This window comes from Carassius gibelio, chromosome B18 (assembly GCF_023724105.1).
Source record: "Carassius gibelio isolate Cgi1373 ecotype wild population from Czech Republic chromosome B18, carGib1.2-hapl.c, whole genome shotgun sequence".
Lineage (NCBI taxonomy): Eukaryota > Metazoa > Chordata > Actinopteri > Cypriniformes > Cyprinidae > Carassius > Carassius gibelio.
The window spans coordinates 1,227,428-1,245,209 of record NC_068413.1 but is presented as its reverse complement, the minus strand read 5'-3'; the positions used below and the strand labels follow the sequence as shown (position 1 = coordinate 1,245,209).

General features: G+C 31.5%; 1 protein-coding gene across 3 annotated transcripts in view; it reads right to left on the bottom strand.

The window, feature by feature from the left end:
* LOC127977834 (protein unc-13 homolog C) overlaps positions 1-17,782 on the bottom strand; it is a 118,698-nt gene that overhangs the window by 16,581 nt on the left and 84,335 nt on the right. For 2 of the 3 annotated variants that reach the window (XM_052582989.1, XM_052582988.1), the window contains 8 exons: positions 14,777-14,903; positions 11,880-11,976; positions 7,813-7,956; positions 6,240-6,317; positions 4,696-4,773; positions 1,196-1,284; positions 187-327; positions 1-104 (listed from right to left, as the gene is read on the bottom strand). The exon at positions 1-104 is cut by the window's left edge and continues 20 nt beyond it. In XM_052582989.1, the coding sequence (XP_052438949.1) occupies positions 1-104; positions 187-327; positions 1,196-1,284; positions 4,696-4,773; positions 6,240-6,317; positions 7,813-7,956; positions 11,880-11,976; positions 14,777-14,903 (858 nt within the window). Of the gene's footprint in view, positions 105-186; positions 328-1,195; positions 1,285-3,600; positions 3,628-4,695; positions 4,774-6,239; positions 6,318-7,812; positions 7,957-11,879; positions 11,977-14,776; positions 14,904-17,782 lie in introns of all 3 variants that reach the window. The other variant, XM_052582987.1, reaches the window with a different exon arrangement.

Sequence of the window (17,782 nt, the reverse complement as noted above, 5' to 3'; positions counted from 1 at the left end):
GAAGAACAATCTGTTGCTCGATGGTGTTGAGCACAATCTTCCACAGCTCCTTAAGGACCCGTTTGAGAACCGTCTTCTCACAGATCTTGGCGAACAGAATTAGGCTGGAGAGACAGAAGAGGGATGAACGAGTGATGAAAGAAGCGCAGCTGGTGCTTGATCAGATGTAGCGGTGTGTTTCCTCACTTCTTGTCCAGCAGGTCCATGAGCGCTCTCAGGACGGTCTCTGCGTCCATCGCTGCGTTGCTCTTGTTCCCCGCGCTTCCCTTCATCTGCATCAGCTCCTGATTCATTTGTTTGACACAGTCTTCAATGACCGGCTTGAAACTGCACAGACATGGTCAACATGAAACTACATCCATACTGGCATTCATTTAAGAACGAGAACACAGTTGCACGACTATATCTGAAAAACCATACAATAAAACATATAAGTCTTCTAGAAAATATTTTTATTAAATCAAATAAATAAATGTGATTTTTATTATCAAAGCTCATCTGTATGTCTATATTTTCTAATCACAGAAGTCTACATTAATTTTCTTATATATACTTCTTATATATAAGACCTTTGTTAAATATTTGAACTATAAATAAAAGATAAATGTCCTCCATGAAAATTGTTTTCTATTTTATTTCATAAATTCTCATCAATACAAATATTTGATTTTATTAAACACATAAAAAACTGTGATACAAATAGTTTATTTTTAATCACTTTATTTTTAATTTTGTTGAATAGTAAAAATTCCTTGTGTTTTAAGCACACTTGGAAATAAAGCGCTTTTTAATTCCAATTCTAATAAAATTAAATATAAAATAAACTAGGAAAAATAATCACAGGTATATTTGTAGCAATATCCAGGAATATACATTGTATTAAATTATCAATTTTTCTTTTATGCCAAAAATCATTACGATATTAAGTAAAGATCATGTTCCATGAATATATTATGTAAATTTCCTATTTTAAATATATAAAAACTTAATGTTTGATTAATAATATGCATTGTTAAGTATTCATCTGAACAACTTTAAAGATGATTTTCTCAATATTTAGATTTTTTTGCTCCCTCAGATTCCAGATTTTCAAATAGTTGTATCTCAGCCAAATATTATCCTATCATAACAAACCATGCGTCTTATTTATTCAGCTTTCATATTTCCTGCGTCCCATGATTCCCTCATACGTCACCTGGAGCCGAAGACACCACTGAGCTCGTCCAGCACCGTGTTGAGTTTATTCTGCAGCTCTTTCAGCAGATCGCTGGCCTCGGCGTCCAGCTGGAAAACACACAGCGTCACATGACACACACCACAGGAACAGGAAACACTGAGCACTCAGCGGAAATGGCATGCCTTCATATGAACATATTGTGTTGCAAATAGTAAACTATTAATTCTGCATTAATTTTAGCAACTGATTTTCCAAAAATCAGTTTTATTTAACATTAAATAATGGAAGTTAAATAAAATTGATAATAAGTAATAAGAACTGAATTACTATAATCAACCAATCAGTCAATCAATGCAAACATTATATACAATTATATAAAAAAAAAACATTTTGTATAAAAATGTATTAAAATATAGAATACTTGCAAAATTGCATAATGTTATTTTTTGTAATAACATTTTATATGTATATATATATATATATATATATATATATATATATATATATATATATATATATATTTGTAATAAAAAGCAAGGGAAAATACATGTTTACAGACTGCAAATGTAATATACTGTATAATGAAAAATATACACAAAATAAAATCTAAAAATTTAAAAGAAAATAAATGACTTTTAAAGATTCATTCAAAATTTGTCAACTACACTTAAAAAAATTATCTAAGGGCAGAATTACTGCAAGAAATAAATAAATAAATAAATAAATAAATACATTGGATAAAGGCGTCTGCTAAATGAATAAATGTAAATGTAAATATAAGATACATATATATATATATATATATATATATATATATATATATATATATATATATATATATATATATATATATATATATATAAAGATTATATTTATATATATAATTTATTTATATTATAGTATTTAAATACATTTTAGAAATATGTAAGAATGCAAATTATAACTTTTTATTCATGTTATCACCTGTAAGTAAAACATTTGCAAGCATTATGGTAGTGAGAATAATTTTTTTCCTGGTTTGGAACAATATATTTTATCCTTTTTATTTTGTATTTTGACATGTGACCAGGAAAATAGAGTTTTTACCCCCGAGACAAGTGACCCAACAACAAAAAATATTAGATTTATGTATCAAACTTCATGTATTTATAAAAGATTTGTATTTGCATCAGGGAGGTCTGACTGACTACAATAATTACAGACGGATTTGTGCTAAATCATTTTCCAAAACCGCTGTAAGAAGTGAAATATTAACATTGCTAAGTTATAGCTGAATTCATTATATTTTAATAAGGGTCTTAATTAGGGAATCATGATGTGAAACTGTACAGAAGATTACTCTTGTATACCGCACCTGTGGTCTACTGTACCTCGTCTCGTTAATTAGCAGATAACGGGTGATCTGTGTGTGAACGCTTGCTCTATCGCAGCTAACTTTGACTCTCGCAGTTAATGTTTCTTGGACATTTTGGGATCTTTTATTTATAAATCCATGATAACAAGCCACTGTAATTACATTTTTCTTTCACTTGGCTAATTGCTCTGGGAACAGTGGCGCTGCCAGAGAAGGCAGGGTTATATTCGGAGCATTTCGCTTTAATTTCCTTAAATTAGTCACTCTTTCAAACAGCTGGACTCTTTTTAAAGCGCTGTAGCCTTCAGTTCAACAGAGGTAAGACATATAACCTTAATCTGACAGACCTCTGGCGCTCGCACAAATGATCTGTCTTTATGAATCTACTTTAAAACTGGACAAAAACTACCCAGTGATTTCAATACCTTATGAATGGCATTTAACGGCTGGTAATATACACATGCCATTTATTTCCCAGTTGTTTAAGACATAACCGACTGTTTTTATGTGTTTTTGACGTAACCTTGTGCCAAATAATAAACATATATAAAAAATATATTTACAAAGTATATATAGACATTTTCTGTATACACACACATACATCCAAAAACATTTATATGCAATTCAAATACATAAATGTTACATTTTAGCCTAAAGATTTATGTGAGTGCATTAAGGTGAATAAATAATGACTAATTGTTCCATTTTGGCTGAATGACCCCTTAAACATTAAGTGTTAGCAGCCTTAGTTATTGAAGAAAATCATCCCATGCCAGGAAACTCGATCAGGTGCAGCATGCTCTTGAGGGGGCGGGACAGGAAGTATGAGAGACAGGAAGTGAGGTGTGTGCTCAAATGTGTCTCAACCGGGATGAATAAGGACCATACACTACAGCCAGAATTCACAACCAGAGAGGAGCGTCATTTAATGTTGCTCCAAACGGAAAGACAGAGAGTAGATGAGCTTATAGATGAACTTTGGAACGATATGAGGATGAGTAAATGATGACAGAATTCTGGCTGTAGAGCAGCGGTGCATAGAGATGTTAGAGGAAACCTGTCCACACACCTTGCAGAAGACCACAGTCCCTTCCTCCTGGTGCAAGAGCCCAGAGGAGACGGGGACGACAAGAAACAAGGACATGGTCATAGTTGGAGAGAACAGAGAGAAGAATCACAACACACATGCACAGTTCACACGGGAAGTCAAGTTGCGTTCACATCATGCAGATTTACCGTAATTATGAGGCGACTCTGAGAATCTGCTCTGAACTCCTCGAACCGTTTGGGATATTTTGATTCTATGGCCACACTGGGTGTCAAACGGATCCATGCATGTGTGGCTAATCTCAAATCCCCTTTTTAATTAATGAAACGATTTGCACGGTTCTCTTAAAGGAGTAGTTCACCCAAAAATGAAAATTAGCTGGAAATGTGCTCAGCGTGTGATATTTATATTTAAAGTGTTACAGCAGCATCGCATTTATTTTATGATAGTTACAAATCATTGCTTCTCTCATGCAAAACTCAAATCAAATAATAACCCAAATTACTGTAATTATAATTATTTATTATTACTGTATTTTTTGTTAAAGTGTGCAATTACACTTTTAAGCATCCAAAGATACTCATTAAAAAAGAAATATAATACATACATATTTTTTTTATAAAAAATAGAAAATGAAATGTATAAAAATAAAAAATTATAAAAAAATAAAATAGTCACCAAAAACAATTTTATTAAAATTGATTTAAAATAAAATTTTAAAATTTTAAATTTTTTAGTTTCTTTTTTAAGTGTATAATTAGGCCTAATTGATCTTTAAGTACTAAAGGATCATTAATGAAATTAGACAGACATAAAGGACAAAACTGAATTAAAATCTGATACAGAATCTTGACATTCTAATCCTGAGGATTATAAATAAATCATCGGGATGTGTTGATGTAGGAAACTAAATAGCTGTATCTGCCGAAGCCTGATGTCAAGAGGAAGAAGCTAGAGCTTCCTTGACCTTCTGTTAGACTCATAATCACGGTAATTGAGACATTCATGAACGCAGCTTTACAGTAAGGGATGTTCTACGGCTTCACACACACAGACAGCTAATGGGAAACACTGCTATAGACTGGAGTCTTCAGGAACATTGATCCGATTACTGACCTGTTTTCCTCCCATGGACTCGAACATCTTCTCCAGCTGAACTCGGAGCTGCTGGATGTTGTTCAAGAGGATGCAGGGCTGTCAGGAGAAGAAAGATAGACTAGATATTTCATGACTGATCAATTGTACTGGCTTCCAGATACATGCAGTGTTTAAAACCCTGCGTCTGGCTAATGCAAGGAGAAGACTGTACTAGAAGACTTCTGTGAATATATACACAGGGCATCGATTCATCTGGATGCTGATCGCTGATTTTGCACATCTTCCTTTCATCAGGCAGTTAATCTGAATTTCATTACACAGAAATCTATGCTTCCACCTCTCCAGAGAACTGGCAGATTCACACAACTGAGTTGTATTCAAGCACTCATTTCCTTTTGAAAATACGTGAAATTAATGCACAGCAACTGTTTTCTTAAAGCATGATGTTTTTGTTATATTAATTAATAATCAATCATAGTCATAATAGTTAACAATAAATCTGACAGGTTGCTCTAATGCACAATTTAAAATATTTGAATATAAAGAATTGCGTGTTTTCACTATAGATCTCAGTTTATAACAAAATATAGATGAACAAACCAAAAAATTAATTACTATTGCTGTTTTTGTTGTTAAATTTATCAATTATTTATTTCTATAATTTTGGCGGATACACAAATTAACAGAATGCATTAGAAAAATAAAATAAAATAATAAAAATATAATATTAATAATACAATAATGATTATACTTGCTATTATTATTATTATTGTTTATTTACTTGTTATTATTTTAGGGGATTATGCATTAGAATGCATCAGAAAAATAAATAAATAATATAATAGTGATGATACTAATTATTATTATTATTATGAAAATAGACAGAAAATATAATTATTATTTATTTATTTATTTTGGGGGAAAACAAATGAAAAGAATGCATTATAAAGTACAGCATGAACATATTTAAAACCACTTCCTAGATTCAATCAAAACATGTTTTTATGTGTAGAATGATATCTGTAATTGAAAAAGGTTATAAAAACATAAACTCAATAATCACAAAGCCGTCACACTCTCTGTGACAAGAGCTGCTGATTTCTCTCGTGAATTTAAATCAAGACAATGTATATAAACTCCATTGAGCTGATTTATGGACATCGGTGTGTTTAAAGATGTAGATATTTTTAGGAAGAACCGAGCTGTCATTTAAGCGATGGATGAGTGTCTATGTCCTCCGAGGCCGAACAGAGACATGTCTTTAATTACCGGCCGTGTGATTGTCTCTCTGTGGTCCTGTCATGCCACTTAAAGATACTTCTGTCTTTCTTCCCGCCGCAGACGTCGTGGGTGTCAAGCTTTTATAATCATTACAGGAAGACACGGTGAAAATTCAAGGTAGAACAAAAGCAGTGAATCATGTCATTTTGCACAAAGAGCAAGGAGACGAGGACACGAGTTATTTGTTAAAAAAACTCTTATAATCTGATCAAGACACACTCACAGGGTCATGACTTTAAAACAAGAAGACTTGTGTGTGTGTAGGAAGTTCATAGACTCACCACTTTCTCTTTGTTCAGATGGTTGCTGAAGTCTTTGGAGATGATCGCAGCATACTGGAGAAGAACTTTATTTATGGTCTGGAAAGAGAATAAAATGTGGATTATTGTTCAATTAAATTTTATTTTATGTAGCGCTTTTCACCATGCAAATCGATGCAAAGCAGCTTTACAGAAAATTAGAGTTTCTACATTATGTTTAGTAATAGTTTATCAGTGGAGACTATGTCAAGTTGATGTCAATATGGCAGAAATGTACAGTAAAAATCCAGCAGTTAGTTAATGACATAATGAAACAGACGGTGAACACTATTACATTTTGCATTCAAACTATTTATTTATATAGTATATTATAAAACACAGTAGTTTCATTCCATAAGTTGGAGTTATTGTTATTTTTTATAGATCTGAACCACATATGCATTCACTACCGGTCAAAAGTTTTGGGTCAGTAAGTGTTTATTTGATCAAAAATACAGTAAAAATATTATAATTTAAAATCAGTGTTTCTATGTGAATATCTGTCAAAGTGTATTTTATATCTGTGATGCGCAGCTGTATTTTCAGCATCATTTCTCCAGTCTTCAGTGTCACATGATCTTCAGAATTTTCTTTTTAAATAATTTAATAATATTTAATAATTGTATAATTTTAATGCACACTTAATACTTTTTTTCAGGGTTCTTTGGTGAATAGAACGTTCAAAAGAACTGCATTTATTTGAAACGGAAATCTTTTGTAACGTTATAAATGTATCGTTATAAAAATGTCTTTACTGTCACTTCTGATCAATGCTTCCTTCCTTGCTGACTAAAAATATGAATTTCTTAAAAATACCAACACGAGTGTAGCCCGTGTGACGACATGTTAGCTTGCATCCATCAAAAAAGCAGGGGAACTTTGAGATTATTAACCCGGGGCCAAGGAAATAGAATAAAGCTCTTTACATATTCATAACTATGTAAATGAGGACAGTAATGATATGCGTCCTGTGAGGTCGCTGTAATAGATTTCTCCTGTCAAGTTTGCATGAAGTAATCAATGCCTCCTACAAAACCCTTTACCCATAATCCTTTGGGATTCTCTCTCTCTCTCTCTGCCCTTTGCAGTTCATTTGCATTCACCAGAGACAATTACAATAGGAAAATATAATAGCTGGCCAAAAATCTCTTGTTTTTATTAGCTGTTTGAGTTGATGTGGTCATTTGAAGTGTTTTCAAAGTTAACCATTACTAACTCCTTGAAGGTTTAGCATTACAGGTCTTGATTTTTCATGTTTTAAAGCTCTTCTGCATCATTTGTTCATCATTTAATGCTCTCAGCTGCTTTGCAAACGTATAACCTGCAGTTAGAGTAATACTGCCTGGCAGAACAACCGTTTATTATGATTATTATTATTATCAACACATGCAATTCTTTATTGAACACTGGGATCTTTCATCACACCGCCACAGACTGTGAGTTGCATGGATTTTACATCTTTAGGGGTTAGATTTTATAGATCTTTTTAAGTGCATGGCTAAATCTCCAATGCACGGCCTCAGGAGACATCCTTTCTCTTTGGATTCTGTCTTACCTTTGCAAACCTGTGCATGAAGTGAGCGAGCGCTTGAGGGTTCGGACACTCCAGCTTCTTGATGATCTCAAAGCTTTGGTTGAGCTGCGTGAACACATCCACCACCGAGCAGGAGAAGAGAGCGTGTTCTGACGTCGGCTGGAACTGGGATCAAACACCACAAGAGAAGCATTCAGGATCACATCACATAAATCAGCATTTCAGCATTCGGTACATAACGGTAAAAAGAGTTTTAGAGCCTGACTCCAGGTTGCCATGAAATTTTAATATTGTTCTTCAAAGTGCTAGAGTTTCAGGGATACAAAAATGGCTTTATTTTATATTTTTTGTTTATAGAATATGCTCATAGGAATGGAATATGAACTTGTATTCACCCTAAGGTCACTCCAAAACATAAATGCATTTTTGATGCTCCTTTCCATACAAAATTTGCATGTTCAAAATGTAAAAAAAAAAAAAAAAAAAAAAACGGACAAAAAACAACAAATTTATTTTGCTATTATCAGTGTTAATTTCGTTGACTAAATATTTTCGTCACAAATATATTTTTGCAGACGAAAACGAAACGAAAACTAAAAAAGAAGGCACTGATGGAGACTAAAACTATGACTAAATTGATTGACATTATCGTCAACGAATAAAGGACGAGACGAAAATAGACTGTGACGAAAATCAAATCAGCAGACGGCAGAGATGCGAGGAATGAGCAAAAGAACCGGAAAAACAGAACAGGTGAGACTGCATGAGAGAAGAGAACCAATCCGAGCCTGACTTATTGAGACGTGAAGCGAAGGTTTTCAGTTTTTAAATGAGCTCCCGGGAATTCGGCATTCGAAGAGGTGATGTCTAAAAGAGTGACAAAATGTCCACAGCTCACTTCATGTTTGACGACGAACAAAACAAAACAAAGCGTAAAGCACGTGGAGCGCTCATTCGTGGCAAGAACACAACCAATTTGAAAAGACATTTACAGACGAGCCACCCAGGCATTTTCTCAAATGTAATTTCACAACGATGTTCTTTTGTTTATTGAGCTAAGCAAAACTGGAAGACTGCAGTGCATAGATGTTGTAGCATTAAATATTATGAACTGAAAAGTACTGTAAAATAGCCCCTTCTTCAAATTAGATGAGAGCACCATACTAATACGTAATATGATGATACATACATTTGATTAATACTAATGTTTGGTATATTTTATAATGTTCTACTTGTTGACAATATCACAAATATTTCTATATTAGTCATGTGAAACGTGAACGTTCACATCCTATCATTATACATACAAATCTAGCAATATTGTAGTATTTAAAACATACAATATTGCTAGACAAATGAATACCTTATAAAATCTTTACTTTTTTTTATCCACCCAACTTATTAAATATTTACTTTAAATGTATGCACTTATTGTTCAGCTCAGCTGTAAGCTTTAAGGTCCTGGACCTAAAGTTATTTTTCTTTTATTGATGGTCAATTGGCAGCTAGTTATTGTTTACATTATCATGACAGTGTTTGTTGCTGCATAAAAGCTTTTGAATCGAAATAAAGACACAGTTGTGTTGAAATAAAGTTGTATTTGTGTTTTATATATTTTGGTTAAGTTTGTTTCCTATACCAGCTATACATTTTTTTTTAGTAAATCTGTTATTGATTTAAGTCTTATTTTAGTCGACTAAAATACCAAGCAATTTTAGTCGACTAAAATAAGACTAAAATTAAAACAAATCAGATGACTAAAACTTGACTAAAACTAAAAAGAATTATAGTCAAAAGACTAAGACTAAAACTAAATTAAAATTTTGTGTCAAAATTAACACTGGCTATTATTTTATAATCAGTGGCTAAACCTTAAAATATACACATGCCAATAAATAAATTAGACAAATATCAAATGTAATATGTAATGTCATTACATAACATCACATAATTACATTTTTAATTTAATGAATTATTACATCATTTTCTTTTACGCCACCATTGAAAATATTGGGGACAATATAATTTATTTTTTATTTATATTTCTATAATTTATAATATATTTATTTACTGCACTTTTTAACATTATATATGTATATATATATATATATATATATATATATATATTTTTTTTTGACAATGTAACACTTTTATTCAGAATAGGTACAGATAATATGGTAGTAAGGACATCTATGATATAATGCTGTTCTTTTAAACTTTCTGAATAATGTATCACAGTTTAGACAAAACTATTTTCAACGTTGATAATAATCAGAAATATCTCTTGAGCAGCAAATCAGTATATTACAATGATTTCTGAAGATCATGTGACACTGAAGACTGAAGCTTTTATCACAGCAATAAATGAAAGTTTAAAGCAGTTGTTTTAAACCGTATTAACACTTCACATGGTATTACTCCTGGTAAGAAGCTCAGAAGCTGTCAGGAAGCACTGAAGATGTTTTTCTGATTCACAGCCGTTGGGAATGCCTGCCAACATAACCTATGACAGAATTAACCTGCGCTTCTGCCCTTATTCTCCAGGCGAAACACAAGCCTAATAATCACTACACAATTAACTGAGAGTGCTGCTCCATTAGCATCTTAATGAAGAGTCGAATCTCTCAGGACTTGAACCCGAGCGCAGCTAAACATCTAAACACAGAAACACTAAACACATCTCAGGTTAAAAACACACCGTTTTAGTTTCTCTGAATAAAACTATTCGTCAGTGTCAGATATCACACATAATAACGTGGCTCTTCATCACAGCACTGACTGATTTAGTGATTAACAGCACTAAATGATTGTGTTTCAGGTGAAAGCTATTAGCATATGGAACAAATCTCTATGATTTATTTTCATTGATCAGGATGAACGTGTGTACAGAAACAACAGCTTTGTTCGTTATTACAGCCTAATGCTTTCAGTTTATCCACACGTCTGATTCCATTCATCATGTCGCACATGCACTTGTGTATGAATTCACTGCGAAAATATCATTAAAAAGAAAAATGTCTCTAATATTCATGCTCGTATCCAAAGAGAGAGAGCTTATCGAAACGGAAATGGTCATAAAGCTGTTCAACTGCTGCCTTGAGCTGAAAAAAAAAAAAAACGCATTTATAATGCATAATATTGTTTTACTAGCGATTTATTTTGACTTTAGTTAGGATTTGCAATTAACCCTTTGTTCCAGTCAAAAATTACCCACCTTTTAAAATTGTGAAGTCCTGTACCAAATCTCTTGTTTGACTTGATTTCCTTCTAATAGCAAAGGTTTTGTGTTTCTTTTTTTAAATTGATTGATCATGAGCCTCATTGATCTATGCATCTCAGTTTTTGAGCGAAAAAATCATTATCTGTAGATAATTTTGCCAATATGCACATTAATTAATAAATTTAATTTAATTTAATTTAATTTAATTTAATTTAATTTAATTTAATTTAATTTAATTTAATTTAATTTAAATGTAAATGTAAATGTAAATGTAAATTTAATTTTAATTTTAATTTTAATTTTAATTTTAATTTTAATTTTAATTTAATTTAATTTAATTTAATTCTGCTAACATTAGGTTACTATATAACATTAACTTGAATTAAGAACAAAAAATACTTAATATTTTATTCTTTTTTAAATAATTTTAATTTCAACATTTACTAATGCATTATTAAAATAAAAAAAATATATTATTAAAAAAAAACAAAATTTAAATGTTAATATTATTAAATGGACTAGAGCTTACATGAATTAACAAAAAGTTTTTACATTTTATAAAAAATAAAATAAAAAAACCTGTGTATATATAGATTTAGATTAATAATATAGCATAATGTTAAATTTATCTTTCTGGAAATCAAAAGTAAGAAATGAACTCATCTGGTGCGTTCCCTTCTTCCTGACCGTCATAATCACAATTTTAAAACTTGTAAATAGAAACTTTGCAGTAGCTTCATAAAAGCAGAAGAGAAATGCAGCATTTAGTGATAATGTGGTGTTTAGATGGTAACTGCAGCATTAGACTGTTTGCCAATTTACAAATGAAAAGCTCTACTGAAGCAGAGTAACAATATGAGAAACTCACCCCATCTTTTTTATCTCTCTCTAGAGCTCCGTTGAGGAAATCCATCGCTACATCTTCATTTTCATCCAACCACTGGATAACAAACGGCTCGAACCACCTGCAGAGAGAGAAGACAACACCACACAGTCCTCAGATCCAATGGCACAGGCTAAAAGTGCATTTACCATTAAGAGACAAATGTTGTGCCAAAGTTTTCATGCTTAATGGTCTGAACGATCCAGGGTTTTTATTGGTACTTAACCATTAATTTATAAATTCATTCAATATAGATAAATTAATCAAATGTGTATTGTATTGTATTTATTTATTTTGTTATATATTTTTTTATATTCAGATGCATATTGAATGAATTAATGTATATTCAGTATTTATGAATCAGATGCATATTGCATTTATTTATTTACTTAATTTACATCCTCATACTCAGATGCATATTGAGCTCATTATTTAATTTAATTTAATTTAATTTAATTTAATTTAATTTTATTTAATTTTATTTTATTTTATTTTATTTTATTTTATTTTATTTTATTTTATTTTATTAATTACAGTTGGATTTTTATGTGGTACATAGAGAACTTTGTGTTATGTTTTGCAAAAAGTGTTTTATGAAGTTTGAGAATTAGTGTATGGTTTGTGCTTCTGCTGTTTAAATGTGCCTGGTTTCAGAAACTGTGAGACAAGGAAAGATTTTGTGTGTAAGCAGTTACAGAAACTGTAAATATTGATCTGGATTACTGGATGTGAAGGTTTCCTGACCACACATTCCCAGCTCAGAGCGATCAGTCTGCAGGAGGAGCTGTCATGTTCACAGAGATTTCTCATTTGCAACATACTTGTACATAAACATGACCTTTAAAATGAAATGTTTTCCAGCAGTGATATTTCACAGATGTCTCATCGATGCACACATGCTTTCTGGAGACTGTGTGTCCAGTTTATCATGTCGGATATGAAAATGAGAGTATAATATTGAGAACTTGTGCTTAATTGCTTAAAAGAAAGGATAATAATAAAAAAGCTGTCCTCAGATAGATAAATTAATAAAGGAACGAACTAACAAATTATAACATCTGATTAAATAATGGAGAACAGGCAATATGCATTTGAAAGTAAAAATTACAAATAAAAAAAAAACATTAAATAAATTAATATGCATTTGATTCAATTATGTATAACAGGATGCATGCATTGGATGGATGATGGATGGATGGATGGATGGATGATGGATGATGGATGATGGATGGATGGATGATGGAAAATGGATGGATGGATGATGGATGATGGAAAATGGATGGATGGATGATGGATGATGGAAAATGGATGGATGGATGATGGAAAATGGATGGATGGATGGATGATGGATGATGGATGATGGAAAATGGATGGATGGATGGATGATGGAAAATGGATGGATGATGGATGGATGGATGATGGAAAATGGATGGATGATGGAAAATGGATGGATGGATGGATGGATGATGGATGATGGATGGATGGATGGATGATGGATGATGGATGATGGATGGATGATGGATGGATGGATGGATGATGGAAAATGGATGGATGGATGGATGGACGATGGATGATGGATGGATGGACGATGGATGGATGATGGATGGATGATGAATGGATGGATGGATGATGGATAGATGATGGATGGATGATGGATGGATGATGGATGGATGATGAATGGATGGATGGATGATGGATAGATGATGGATGGATGATGGATGGATGGATGGATGATGGAAAATGGATGGATGGATGGATGGACGATGGATGGATGGATGATGGATGGATGGACGATGGATGGATGATGGATGGGTGATGGATGATGGATGGATGGATGGATAGATGATGGATGGATGATGGATGGATGGACGATGGATGGATGATGGATGGGTGATGGATGATGGATGGATGGATGGATGGAAGACGGATGGATGATGGATGGATGATGAATGGATGGATGGATGATGGATAGATGATGGATGGATGATGGATGGATGGATGATGGATGGATGGATGATCGACGGATGGATGGATGGTTGGATGATGGATGGATGGATGGACGGACGGATAGATAGCTAGCTAGCTAGATAGATAGATAGATAGATAGATAGATTTTACCATGTTTTGCAAGGCAAATATATTATTTTAATTTTTTTCTCAATATTTTCAAGTAATTGAGCCTGAATTGTTCAACCCACAAATTCCTTACTTAATTTAGTATTTAATTTTGATCATGAATCAATTACAATTAATTACTTAATTTAATTAAATTCATTTCAAACTGAAATGTACCTTAAAGCTTAACATTTTTCCTTTGGTGCATTGCAAATGCTGGCATATCCTTCAGGAAACAATCTTTTTTTCTCTCTCTCTCTCCTGTCACTTATTTTAATAAATACAGAGGGCAGATCTGAAGGAGATTTTTGATTGACAGCTGTGTGGCTCTTCCCTGAAGTCCCGTCCCGTCTGTCCTCCCGCCGCTCCATGCTCATAACTCACATTAACGAATGAGTGACTTTTTGACAACAGACAGCAGCCAATGAGAGGCCAGCGTGTGTCTGCAGATCCAGGACAGATGCATGATGGGTTATGAATGGATGGATCAACATTCAGGTGCTTTATGTAGCAGGTGAAATTCAGACATGAAAAAAATGAAATGAAAATAAAATAAAAGTGATAAAATTGAAAACTAATGTATGTCTTAATCACTTGTAGTTACTGCAATATATATATATATTGTATTAGTTTGTTGTGGATGGTGTAAGGTAACTAGCTCCTCACGCCATAAACCTATAAACTGGCATGGAGTTTGATTTTTGTTTATATCAATGATTTCAGAAAGAAATCTTCACACTGTAAGTGAGATGTGAAGGGAAACTCACAGCGAATACTCTGGAGGAATTCCCTTAAAGGCAGGCAGGTCTCGGACATACTCATTGTGAAACCATTTGACTTTGAAGTGTAAATTCATGTACTCTGTGCTCTTGCATAGACGATGCTTGTCATGTTCTGCAAATGAAGGAAAAAAGAGAAGAGAAAGAGTCATGAGTCAACAGTGAATCATGCACAGAAACACACTGGGCTTTACTGTCTGGAGACAATACACTAACACCTCCAGCATGTTTCAAAAGCTAAGAATAAAACTAACATTATCAAACACAGTTTAGTCAGTTTTGTTGTTTTTTTTTTCAATTGAAATATTAGTTGAAAGACAAACTAAATGAAAATGAGAAATGTAGCCATGATTATTAACTGGAATAAGTGTATGTTAAAGCATCAAAACTACTAACCAAAAATAAACTAAAATATAATTAAAATAAATAAATAAAAATAGTAAGTAAATAACTATAACTTAAATAAAAATAAAACTAATTCAAAATATGAATAATATTATAAAAATTCAACTATAACAGTATACCAAGCATTTACAGTATATATAAAAAGAATTGAATTTAATGATTAAAACATGACTAAATACCTGCCAATGGGCTCATAAAAATAATCTTAATTCAAGATTTCATTCTTCATTGACATATCTGTTTTTTTTTTTTTAGCATAAACACACTTCAGATTGTTTGGTTTCTCAGAAAACACGATCTCATATTTTCAAACTTTTGTTCAAATTTTTTCAGATTTTTATTTATTTATTTTTTGGCAGCGCCTGCATTATTAATGCCACGACTTCATAAATGTAAGCCTTTCTGTATCAATTTAAGGTATTAATTGAGCATTCAAATGTGAATTAAGACCTGAAATGATATATTAAAAAAGCACATGAAACCATATAAAAGGAAAAATCACAACTGAGATGTTTATAATATTTCAACAATGATATTAAATAAAGAGTAAAGAGTCTCCAAACAGACAATTTATATACTAAGTCGTGCACGGATGAAGTGTTCACAATAAGATCGGGAACACATATTAAGCAAGTAAATACATCACATTGACTTAAGCAGCAAACAATCATCCTCTGAGACTAAATCTTTCCCCCAGGTGCTTAAAGAACAAGACAGGACAGAGGAGAGGGAACAACTGATCAGTGTTGTTGTGTAATGCATGCGGACGGCCACAGAAGATGAAAACACACAAACCTGCCCAGCTGTGTGGAAACGACAGGGACAGATGATGTTTGTGAGATAGACTACAGACAAATCACCTCTAACTGACACGAAGAACTTGCACTGATTTAATCACAGCAGCGCAGTGTTATCCAAACGCAACACAGCAGAAGTTTTCAAGTGGTGTTTGCATATCCATATATGGAATACTTGATTGTGATTGGTCCAGCGTAACATTAAACATTTGCATAATGACACTAAACTGACACTGTGACACTACTGTTCAAAAGTTTGAAATAAAAAATAAATGTAATAATATTATTACTATTTAAAATAGCAGATTACATTTGAATATGTTAAAATTGAATTTATTTCTGTAAAGTTTCAGCATCATTACTCCAGTCTTCAGTGTCACATGACCTTCAGAAATCATTCTAATATACCGATTTGCTGCTCAAGAAATATTCCTTATCAAAGTTAAAAATTGTCTTATTATTATATTTCATTGTTATATTTTATTGTGTTTTTTTTATTTTAATACTTAATAATTTTGTGTGGAAAAAGTTATCAAAAGAGGAATTTAAAGAACAGAATTAATTTGAAATTTATAAAAAAAAAATTGTAACATTATAAATGTTGTTACTGTCGCTTTTGATAAATTTTAATGAATTAATAATTTGTTTCTTTAAAAGAAAATCCTACTGACCCAGCATGTACTACATTTGAACTTGTAATAAAATAAATAAATGTCAATTTCAATATTTAATCGGATATTATCGGTTTGTATTATCGGTTATTATATATCTTATATTTATACTATAATTATCAATATTTTATATTTATCAATATTTGTTTTGTTTGTTTTGCTAAGTGTGCTGCAACCAAAAATGAAACAATTAAAAATGTTAATTAAAATCAAACTAAAATAAAACAAACCAAATTTAGTATTAGGAAAGCCATTTATTACTTTCTCAAATGAGATTTTTATAAACATTAAGCACATTTCAAAATAAAAATAAATGAATAAATAAATAAATAATGCATAAATACAAATGTATCTTATTCAATAAAAACAAAAGAACAAACAGAACTAAAACTACAACTATTAAAACATCTTTGCTAATTGAAGCAAAAATTAGATTTTTGCATTAAGAAAATCAAGCCTTTTATGACTTTTTGCATTGTGATTATAACAATTATGCACATTTCAAAATATAAATGAATACATTTAGAAAATAAAATATATAAAAATACAATGTATTTTAACACAATCAATCAATGAACGAATACAAAAATAAAAATAACTAAAACTAGAATTAAAACAAAGCTGAAATAAAATGTACATTATAGTTGCAATTTTTTAATTGACTAAAAATTGTAAAAGTTAATAGCTGAACTATGTAATAATATATTTATTATTAATAATAATTAAGCACAAATTACTGGAAATACATAAAATCTAAAATTTAAATTAAATTGAACCTAAATAACATTTAAAAAGCTAATATAAAAGCACATAACAAAATTACAAAAAAGTAAAAAAAAAATAATAAAAATATATATATATATACAAAATGAAAGTTGTCAAAATATTAATAAAAAAAACTACAATAGTAAAAACTAAATATTTTTTTTATTCACACATTATTTTCACCTGAATATGTCACATTGAGGAAGATAAATGCAATATGGATTTTAGTCCCGCCCTACTGTACATTATTTCCTGCTGAATATTTCATAAGTTCTGGAAGTCATTACTGAATGCTGTCATGAACACGTTCTGCAAACACAGAGCTGAACTCCAAGACTTATGACTGAAGGAGTCTC